The following is a 10,841-nucleotide window of genomic DNA, read 5'->3' on the forward strand; positions in this document are numbered from 1 at the left end:
CAGTTGGATTTTTTTTTTTTTTATACCTCTAATGCTCGACCTTAAATCTAAATCCTGAGAATCAGGAAGAAAAAAAAGAGTATAATCCCCCCTAAACCCGGACACCCTATATATGCAGGTACAGCTATCAAAGAGGGAAGCGATACATGTGAAAAGAGGGAGAGAGGGGAATTAAAAAATAGCTTTTCCAAACAGAGTAAATTCTTCCCTTTTCTTTTTCTTTCATTTTTTTTTCTAATAAAAAAAAGTAAAACCAGTCGTGTGTGTTTGATTCAAGGAAGGAAGAGAGAATAAAACTTCCAGGAGATGGGAGTGAAGGCGGGAGGGCAGAGGGACTGGGAGAGCAGAGCAGAGATTTCAGGGGTTGGCACAACCCAGGTTTACACCCATGTCAGCATCTGCCCCCCGGTACCTAAATACTGAATTTCACTGAATTTTTAGAGTTGGAAGGGACCATAGAGATCATCTAGTCCAACCCCCCTGCTGAAGCAGGATTGCCTAGAGCTTGTCAGAGCATGTTACTCAGGAGCATCCAGGCGGGTCTTGAAAATCTCCAAAGAAGGGGACTCCACCCCCTCCCTGGGCAGCCTGTTCCAGGGCTCTGCCACCCTCACTGTGAAACAGGCCTTCCTCATATTCAAGTGGAACCCTTTATGTTCCAACTTGTGCCCGTTGCCCCTTGTCCTCTCACTGGGAACCACTGAAAAGAGTCTGGTTCCCTCCTCCCTCAGCCCGCCCTTGAGATACTTGTCAGCATTAATAAGGTCTCCCCTCAGCCTTCTCTTCTCCAGACTAAAGAGTCCCAGCTCTTTCAGCCTCTCCTCATAAGGGAGATGCTCCAGTCCTTGAATCATCTTTGTAGCCCTATGCTGGACTCTTTCCAGTAATATGAGGGTGAGGGTCCTGCTGGCATCGCTGCAAAGCAGCTGGCTCTGCTCTGCTCCCCGGGGGGAGAGTCCCATGCCCAGGGCAGGTCGGTGGCATGGGGGTCCCGCAGGCTTTGGGTCCTGCCTCGGGGAGGGCAGGGTTTAGCTGGAAGCAGCAGAAAAGGGGTGATGCACTGAGCCCCCCATCTCCACAGCACAGGGCAGCGGGAGGATGCAGGATGCGGCACCGTGGACCAGTGATGCTGGGTTTGGGGCGGGGGGGAAGAAGTTTGGGAGGGGTAAAATCTTTGGGGGGAGCTGGTCTTGCAAAGGAGGGTGCGTGTTGCTGCGGGGAAGGTGCGACCCACCCAGGGCACCGGAGAGCCCAGCTCCAGCTGGGGGGGCTGGACACCCTTCCCGCTCCCCCCTGCCAAATTCCCACCACCAGAGCAATGAGGGGCCAAGGTCAAAGCCCCCCCCCAAAGTAGGACCCAGGCGGGAGGAGCGTGTCCCCCACCCGGGGCCCCGGGACGTGGCTCTGGCCACGAGGTGTCGTTGCCGGTCCTGCCGGCCACCCTCTGCCCGCAGGGATCCTGCTCCCCCGGCCCCCCCGACACCCAGCATCACCCCGAGCATCCCTGTCCCACCTCCAGAGCAGGGCATTTGTCCCCAGGGACATCGGGGGCTCTCCGGGTGCCACCATGACATGACCCGGGTCCTGCAGCGAGGTGACCCCCCCTTGGGTTCCCTCCTCAGCTCCATCCGGAGATGCCTTTGGCTTGGACCAAATCCAGCCTCCTGAAGCTCTGCCGGGTGGAAGGGGAGGGACAGAGCCAGCTCCAGGGCTGGCCTGGGGGAGGGCAGAGAAGGCAGACCCCCCCAGGCAGGGAACTGGGGTGAGCGTGGCAGCCACCCCTGGGGCTGATGCTGTGACCTGGGATGGCAGTGCTGTCCTGCAGATGGTGGTCCCCAAGGACACACATGCCACATGTGTCCACGGCCACTGCAGGGGAGGGAAGAAGGGGGAAAGGCAAAGAGGGATGGAGGTGGGGTGTGAGGAGGGGGAGAGGGAGGCGAAGAGGGTCCCACCGATGTCAAACAGCGATGGGGGTCGAGTCTCTGTGCAAAGCCAAGTCCCGAGAGAGGCAGGGCAGGGTTAGAAAACCACAGATTGCAGGAGGCGGAAACACATCATCAGGTCCAAGGGGATGGGGGGTTTCAGGAGGTTCCCGTCCAGCCGCAGGTACCGGAGCCGGGGCACGCTGTCCAGGTCGGAGGGGGAGAAGTCGTGGATGGACATCAGCGAGGTGGGGCAGATCTGTGTCCCGTTGATTTCTGCAGGGAGGGGAGGAAAAGCGGGATGCGGGTTAGAGGAAAGGGAAGGCAGAGAGCGATGCTAGGGACTCCCCCCTCCCTGCCGGTTGAACACCCAAATGAGATTGCTTTGCTGCCGAGGTGGGGAATCCACAGCCTCTCGCAGGAGATTGCACGGCCCCAGCGAGAAGAAAATCTTTGCTTTTGTTCAGAAGTGAAGTAGGTCACGTTCAGTCAAAGCACGGCGAGGGATGCAGTGTCATTTGAGAGAGAAAAGGGATTATTTCAAACATGAAACCTGCCGAGCCAGCCCTAAGCCTTCAAAAAAAAACCACCAAAAACCATCAAGGTAACCAGCTCATTGCTCGCTTCTGGATTTCCACGTTTCTCCCCACTCCAGGGCCTGCATTTTGGAAAATAAACCTGGGGATTCTTCTGTTGTTACCCAACTCCGGGGACTGAAACCTTATAAAAGCTGGGGATAACAGGCAAAAGGCCAAGTTGGGATGTGGCGTGCACAGCCAGGTGTCCTCTCTCCGTGGAAAGCCCTAGCAGGAGCCGGGTACCAGTGTATGTGAAGCCAGCAGTGGTCACCACCTTCACCCCAAGGTCCCCCTTGGTGTTGATTAAATAAAATGTAGATTAATCAGCAGACATTCATCACTGCATCACTATTCCCTGGGAACCAACCTCGGTGACCCCCTGCGAGAAGGGAGGTGGCTTCGTGAGGGTTTTGTCCCCCTCCCTGGCATCGTGTCCCACAGCAGGAGTAGTGCTGGCCTGCCAAGAGCATCTTTCTTGCTCATCCCTTCCCAGCTCACGTTCAGAGCCCTGTTTGGGCAGAATCCAGCCCACTTAAAGCTGGGCTGTGATTTTACAGCCCCTCTGCAGCAGCAGATCGCTTTTGCCTATAAAGCCACACACCGTCACTGCACAATTAGCACTGCAGCGTGCAAGTCCTTGTGTTCCACCACTTGTGGGGACCACCGTCCTGCCTGGTGGCTGCTTCAAGGGTCAATAACACCCGGGGGGGATGTCCTGCAGCCCCATACACCCCACTGCAGCCAGAAACAGAAGAGCCCACACTTTTCCTGGAGCACATGGAGGGTCTTTGGTGGGATCGCCATGTTCTTGCTCCCCTACAGACAGCAAGGGGAGCAGATTGCTGGCCCTCTAATAGCAGAAACATCTGGGATGACCATGAAAGGGTCTCTGTCTTCTTCTCGAAGGTGCTAGCTCTGTGTACACATCTCACAGGCCAGCACCTCTCCCGTGGAATCGTGGTGCTTTGCCTGGAATGGTGTGAAACTGCCCCGGTTGGTTTGCCAAGGCAACCTCCATCCCAGCCTTGTTCTCCCTGTTCCTCCCGCCGCGAGGCTCAGCTCGAGAGCGAAGCTGGGTTATTTCTAACCATCTTGACTGCGTATTTGGCATCTGTTCTTAAAATATGTGCACAGACTCTCCTTTTTAAATATCCCTATTTCTGAGCCCTGCAGGGGAAGCAACTATTTTGATGGCAGGTGGCCCCAAAGAAGAGCTGCCCATGACAACGAACAAGAAAATCCCTGCAGCACCAGGGGGAATTCAGCCCTGCTCCTCTGCTGCCACCATCATCCTTGGGCCATTCTCCCCCACATGCAAATCCATCCCCCTGAGGGACTTCTTCACCTGCAGAACCCTCAGCTCCTCTCACTACTGCATCCCCCTTTGAAGAGTTCACCTCCCACTGGGTGAAAAATGCCCCTTTTCAATGAAACACCATCCCCAAGCCCATCTGCTCCCCCCCAGATCTCTCCATGGCCTCCCCACTGGCCAGAGCAACTCACTTTCGATGGAGTTGTTATTCAGGTAGAGGTGCTCCAGCTTGGGGCTGATGAAAGGGACGTTGGTGAGCTTGTTGTGGGCCAGATGCAACACCAGGAGATTGGTGAGGTTGAAGGAGTCCTTGGGCAGCCCCTTGTCAGAGATCTGGTTGTAGTTGAGCCGGATGAATGCCAGGTTGGGGAACTCCTTGAAGTAGTCACTGGGGATGTCTTCAATGTTGTTCCTGTCCAGAAAGAGCTGGTGGATGGCACTGGGCACCCCAGGGGGCATTTTCCTCAGGATGTTGTGGGCGAGGTTGAGTTGCATGAGGTTCTTGAGTCCCTTGAAGGTGTTTTTATTGAAGACCCCATCACTTAGCTTGTTGTGGTGCAGGTCCAAGAGCACCAGGTTCTCCAGCTTGTTGAAGACCCCAGCAGGGATCTTGGAGATCTGGTTCCTGCTCAGACGCAGCTGCTCCAGGTTGGGTGGCAGGAAGGCAGGCACCTCCTTGAGCTGGTTCTTCTCCATGTAGAGGAAGATGAGGTTTTCCAGCTTCTCCAGGACCCGCCTGTCCACCTTCCGGATGCGATTGTTGTCCAGGTTGACCCATTTCAGCCCCGTGGCATTCCTGAAGGACTCCTCAGGGAGGTCATCGATGAAGTTGTTCTGGAGGTAGAGGTAGTGGATGCGGGACGGGATGATGGGGACCTTCCGCAGGTTGCGGCTGTCACAGTAGAGGGCGGAGGGAAAGTCTGGGGGGCAGTAGCATTCTCGGGGGCAGTCGGGGAAGATGGAGGGGGGACCCGGCGGCAGGGGTGGGGGCAGCTCTGTGGGTTCGACGGGCTCAACGAAGGCAGGAGGCGGGCGGGTGGGTTTCCGGGGGGGCTTCCTCCGCTGCCCGCTCACCTCCGAGATCAGCACGAGAACAAGCGGGAAAAGCAATCTGAAGGCCACCTTCATGGTCCAGATGTTTCCCTGAGGGAGGCAACAAGGAGAGGCGGGTTAGGAAGCACCTGATTTGGGCACCGCGTCGTCTCCCATCTCCCCCATCACTGCAGTCTGAGAGGCAGGAATTTACCCCACACCCCTACCTGCTGTTTTCCTCCTTCCCCTTGGAAGTTATCTTTAAATCCAGAGCATGAGTCACTGAGAACCCCTCTCTCTGCCTCACCTTTATGCCATGAGAGGGATTGTGGGCTTTTTTTTGTTTGGTTTGGTTTTTTTTATCATATGCCACTCGCAGCACTGCCCTGCAGAGCCTGCCCCCCCAGCCCCAGGAGCCCCAGCATCCCCACGCAGTCTCCCCAAAGGATGGATTGCCCCTTCAGAGGCCTTGATGGATTAGGCTTAATTTTGCACTTGAGCCAAAAAATCAATGATTCAGTAGCAAATTGGCTGAGCAACAGTATCAGGAGGCCAGCAGCAGTTAGCAGGGCAGAAAAGATGGATGGTCCTGTGCTTCAGGGACAAGGCTCTAATGCAGGACAGCCCATTTTCAAGGCTGTGTGATAAAGAGGGCATTTGCAAGATTACGCATGGGTGGTACTGAAGGTGTTTGGCTTTTGGCTCCCTCTGCTTCCCAAATAACCAGTCCATCACCTCCTGTCCCGCTGCAGGGTGCTGGGCTGGACTGGTTATCTGGGGAGAGTCCCAGTAGAAGTGAGAGATCTGGAGGGATCCAGTGAGGTCTCTGCTTGGCCCTAGTCAGAGCTTCTCCTGGACACCAGCCCAACACCTTACACACACCACCTCTCCATCTTCTCTGGACCGTTATCAAGCCCACAGAGGCTGCCTGGCCCATCTCTGCCCCCTCTACTGCTGCCTGGAACAGCAGCAATGGTCCCTGCCAGCCTGTTGCTGGTGGGTCTCCAGGAGGATGCCTTGGAGGATGGAGGGATCCAGCTTGTTGCAGATGAGCTCCCCAGAAAGCCCTGTGCAGAAGGTGCTTTGGCTGCTCTGACACTCCCCGGGGCCATCTGGAGCAGACCAGGCTGTGGGCTTCCTGGGCAGGCAGCAGATACCTTGGGGTGTTTGCCAGGCTTTTCCCGGCGGCGTTTGTCACCCCAGCAGGAACGGGGCTGAGCTGGATGCACGGCGAGGCAGATGGAGGAGCTCGGCAGAGGCAGGGTGGGAAAGAGAATCAAGCGAGAGATGAGGCAGGGAGAAAGACAGGAAGGAAGATGAGGAGACTCTGAGGAAGGTGGATCTCCTGGGGAAGGGAGCGTCTGCCGTGGGATGGGAGCGTGGGGCAGAAGCCTTTGATGATGCTGGAGAGAAATCAGGCTCTCCAGGCTCGTTGTTCTTTCCAATACAACACAACAGAGATGAGCTCATGCCTTGCTGGTGCACAGAGCTGCTGTCATGCCTGGGGGGTCATTGGCAACACGGACAGCCCTGCCACACCAACCCCCTTTTTGGTTACAGCTTCCCACCAGGTCCAAATCCCACCCAGCGATCCCTTAGGGCGCCCGGATGGGCCACTGCTCACCAGGGCGTCACCAGCCCAGTCCTTTTGAATCAATCCCACACATTCCTGGGGCTCCAAGTAATTGACTTTCTCCAAGAAAATGATCCTGTTCTCAACGCCCCCCCTCCAGGCCCAGCCTCTTACTTTCCTTTTTGTCTCTCTCTGCTCCCATCTGGCTCTGTTTAACCCTACAAGCCTCACATGCCTGCTGTTTTCAATCAGAGCTCTGGAATCTTGCTGGGGGAAGGGAGGAAGAGGGGGAGAGCAATGGGGCCCGAATGCTGCCAGATATTCAGCACGGCAGTGCTGCAGTAAGTCCCCGTTGGGGACGTACGTGCGTGCTTCTGTGTTGTCAGAGCTCAGATTCAGCGCTGGGCTGCAGAGAACGGGCAAATTCGTGACAGGGAGCTGCTCTACGTGCAGTCCCCTCCCTGGCCCTGCAGCATCCCGCTCCTTTCCCAACCACATCCCTCCCCCCTGCACGTGGCTCTCCCCCCACAACCGTGTCCCAGACCTTTCCATGGGATTTTTGCCTTCGCTGCAAAAATTCAGACCTGGATTTTAACACCCCCAACGCTCGGGGGAGAGGCAGGGGCTGAGGTCTGCCTTTGGCCCGTTGCAGAGGGGAGGAGGCAGCTGGGACACGATATTCCAGCCAGTACACGCTGCGATCCGGGCGTTTGGCTCCTCCAAACTCGCAGGGAGATGCTCAGCCACCCAGCAACCGCCCCGGGCAGTGTCACAGGGAGGGTGGGGGACAGGGCAGAGCTGTCACCCTGTTGGTCTGAGGAGCTGGCTGAGCTCTCAGCCCTTCCAGGAACACCCTGGCCCCACGCAGCCTGCACCATCCCCTCTGCAGGAGGCGTTAACGTTGCAGATGTTTGGGGACTCGGCATTTAGCAGAAACAGTCAGGCAGCCAGAAATTCAGGCTGGCGAGAGGCAGCATCATGTGGCATTTGTCAGCACAGAAGGAAAGTGTCAGGAGGCAGATGCAGCCCCTTTTATCTGCTCTACCCCCCAAAACCCCCTGCCACATCCCCCTGGGGACCGTCACAGCCCCTCTGCCCATCGCAGCCGGGCTGGCAGCAATGCCACCAGCAATGCCAGGCCACCAGCCAACTTCTCCAATGTTGGTCCCCACCAGCCTTCTCCTTGCAAAAGTGCTGCAGCCTCCCTCAGCCCCACAGAAGCTCTGCCCACTGCTCTCCAGGCCGCTCAGGGAAAGCAGGACCCACTTCCAAACAATCTGCAGGAAACCAGCTCGTGGCCACAGCCCCCACAAACAGCCCTGCATCCCGAGGAACGGGGATGCAACAAGCCTTGAGGCCACCACAAGCTTTACAATTGCCTCCAACGCGCTGGAAGGTTCAAAGCCAGCTCTCCCTGGACCCGACGCAGCCGGCAGCCTGTTCTCCATCCAGTTTCATGCAGTTGAATTTGCTGGCGTGAAGGCAAGAAGGCAGATTTCAAAATCCCACACCCTGACTCCGCACAAGCACCGGCTGCCGAATCCACGGCCAGAGCCTGTTCTGCCAACGCTCCACTCGACCTTTCTCACCACTCCCTGATGGACAGGACAACCCGGGTCCCGGGTCCCCACAGGGAATCCAGGAGACTGGAATAAAGTTAAACCATGAAGCAATGAATGCATTCAGGAAACCAGCTGCCCGGTGCGGAGAAAAGGCTCGATCCATGGGCAAAATCAGTTCTGACACCTCCCGGGCTGCGGGCTGGGCTGAGCAGCTTGGCCTGGGTTGTAAGAGCAAAGCACCCAACAGATGCCAGCCCAAGGTTTTTCCCAGAAAAAGGCAGCTGCTCCCTCAGCCATCCAATTACAATTGACAAAAAAAAAATAAAAAATAAAAATCAGCCCAACAGCTGGAAATTCCAGCCCCAAATGCCACTGGTGTTTAATTTCCACATAGTTTGTCTTCGCTGTGTCCCACCAGCCCACAGCTCCCAAGGAGGGCTCGCTGCCAGCCCCGCCACTGGTGCCAAGGGCGGGCAAAAATCACAACCTCCGGGGCAAGAGTGAGCTATGTAAAGGTCACGGGGGGATTTGTCACGGGCAGAAGTCCCAGCCCTCTCCCTTGGGTGCCTCCTGCCCTCCCCTTGCAGCAGTCAGACGGGCAGAGAGCAGCAGCTGGCTCTGGTTAGCTATCACCCATGCTTCGGGGACCCCTGTGCCTCCAGAGGGGCTGGGGTGGATAAAAGGAGCTTTCAACTTTGGGAGGGGAGGGAGAAAGACTAGAAGGCAGGGATCCTTTCCAGCCGGTTGCCCGTAACCCTGCTAGCTCCCTTCACAGCTTTTCCACTGGGACTCCCAATTCCCGTCATCCCCGCATCCCCCAGGCTGGAAAAATGCTCCCACCCAGCCTGGGAACGTGCACCTTGGAGCAGAACAAGGAGGGCAAGCTAAAAATAACCCAAAGGAGCCAGCGAAGCTCCCTCGTGGGCTTCCCTCCGCGTCCAACGACCCGTTGGTGTCTCTGCAGGAGCCTGGGTCTGATCAGCCGTAGCCGGAACAGGGAGCTCTTTATCCAGCGGCGCTGGAGAGCTGGGAAGGATGGAAAAGGGCTAAACACAACACAAGCCTGTCCTCCGAGGGGAGGGCAGTCACACTGTCACCCAGGCGTCCCCAGGGTCCCCTGGGGAGCTGAGCCCTGATGGAACAACCCGCTCTTCTCGCCCTTTCCCAGCCTTTTCCCAGGGAGAAGCGGAGCCGCGGGCAGACTCCTGGGCTGGGGCTGGAGCCGGGACACGGCCAAGGCAGCACCCACTGCCCTTCCTCTAGTGGGGACGGTGCTGTGTCCCACCCAAGGGATGGATGTCTCGGGAGACCCTGCCAAAGAGCAGCTCAGACACGCTCCCTGGGCTTTCAAGCGACACTTCTGGGCTCAGCCCCAGGACCACAGGACACGGGGATGGTGATGCTCCAGTGTCCCTCCCCGTGCCAGGAGCGTTTCCTCACTGTACCACAGTCACCAGACTCATTGCGAAAGGCTCGTCATCCTCACTGCTCCCTCCAGCAACCTCCTCCTGCTGAAGAGCCCGTGGGAAGACAGCCCTGGCAGAAAACACCTTTCTGCTGCCTTCTCCATGTCAGCAATTCCTCCCTCCTCCTCCTCCCTCCCTCCCTGCATGTCCCGACCCTTCCCGGGGCTCAGCCCGCCCGCAGATCCCTCTGCCACACACAGTGGAACTGGCTGGACCCAGACAAAAGGAAACCATGGGGGAAAATATTGCCAAAGCAACCACAGCCTGGCCCCCGAGCCTGCCCCCCACGCACACCCTGCTCCCCTCCAAGCCAATACCTCGCCTTGGTGCCCCCAGCTCCGCTCCCTCTAAGGATGGGAAACTGCTCTGATGCTTTATCAGCTGCTGCTGCCTCATCCCTCCCCTCCAGCCTCTTCCCCAGGGCAGAGGAAACCTCCCACAGCTGCACTTTTATCTCTTCCCAGGTGAAAACACTCAGCCCTTCTTCCTTCCCTTTCCCCAGGGTGGAGGCAGGGACACCCAGCACCCTGCATTTCTAGCCAAAAAAAAAAGGATGCTTCCCAGGACCCAGCTCCGGCAGCTTTGGGGATGCCATCAGCCCAGCACCACATAAGGCAGGCCCACAGGCTCCCAGGAAAGTTTCCAAGCCCTCATGTGTGACATGCTTTGCAGTCAGCTGCCAAGGGGATGAATTCCCTCTTTCTGCCCTGTAGATGCTTTTCCTAAAACTCTCAAACGGGCGGGGAAGGGCAGGTTTGGGATGAGTCTCTCCCGCACGACAAAAATCCTTTCCTTGGGACTTCGGTGAACATCACACTCTTGAACAGGCGGGGAAGGGCAGGTTTGGGATGAGTCTCTCCCGCACGACAAAAATCCTTTCCTTGGGACTTCGGTGAACATCACTGCCCTGTTGCTTCCCCCCATCATCTCCTGCCTCTGCTGGAGCAGAGACAAAGAGCCGGGACCCCCACGGCAGCTCTCCCCATGGCAGGAGCAGAGAGGAGCCTTCCTGGAGCAGAGCTGGCTCCAATCTCAGTGATGGAGGCAGCAAAAGCGGTGTTACACGCCCTGGGGATGCTTTAGGTGGTCTGGATTTGGTTCTGCCTCCCGGGCAGGAGAGAAGGGCTTTACCACCTACATTTTTGGGCAGAAAAGCAACTTGCTGAAAAGTGCCCCTGAAGCATCGAGGTGCTGTTTGGCTGCTCTCTCCCCCCTCGCTCTCAAAGCAGCGGGATGCTGGTCCCCTCCGCGGGGTTTGGGAAACTCCTGCTCCCCACACAGCCCCCCCCTTCCCTCGGGAGCAGCCCCCCCAGCCCTTTCTTCTGCAGATCCAGTTGCAAACTGGGAGCCTGGGAAGTCACGGTGACCCCATGCTACCAGAGAAGCATTCCTG

The 10,841-nt window shown here is 57.3% G+C and overlaps 1 protein-coding gene across 1 annotated transcript; it reads right to left on the reverse strand.

Annotated features, from left to right (window-relative positions):
* Nucleotides 1-759: 759 nt before the first annotated feature.
* Nucleotides 760-9,779, reverse strand: PRELP (proline/arginine-rich end leucine-rich repeat protein). The gene is made up of 3 exons (XM_014955394.1): nt 9,766-9,779; nt 4,007-4,958; nt 760-2,201 (listed from the first exon to the last, which is right to left on the reverse strand). The coding sequence occupies exons 2-3, from the start codon at nt 4,941-4,943 to the stop codon at nt 2,023-2,025; spliced, it is 1,116 nt and encodes a 371-aa protein (XP_014810880.1). The 5' UTR covers nt 4,944-4,958; nt 9,766-9,779; the 3' UTR covers nt 760-2,022.
* Between the last annotated feature and the right edge of the window lie 1,062 nt (nt 9,780-10,841).

Source organism: Calidris pugnax, unplaced genomic scaffold (genome assembly GCF_001431845.1).
Source record: "Calidris pugnax isolate Ruff unplaced genomic scaffold, ASM143184v1 scaffold215, whole genome shotgun sequence".
Classification (NCBI taxonomy): Eukaryota; Metazoa; Chordata; class Aves; order Charadriiformes; family Scolopacidae; genus Calidris; species Calidris pugnax.

Bases quoted from the DNA above. Each gene is read 5' to 3' on its own strand.
- PRELP (XM_014955394.1), bottom strand. From the start codon at position 4,943: ATGAAGGTGGCCTTCAGATTGCTTTTCCCGCTTGTTCTCGTGCTGATC. The intron at 2,202-4,006 runs GTGAGTTGCTCT...CCCTCCCTGCAG, and splicing joins GAATAACAACTCCATCGAAA to AAATCAACGGGACACAGATC.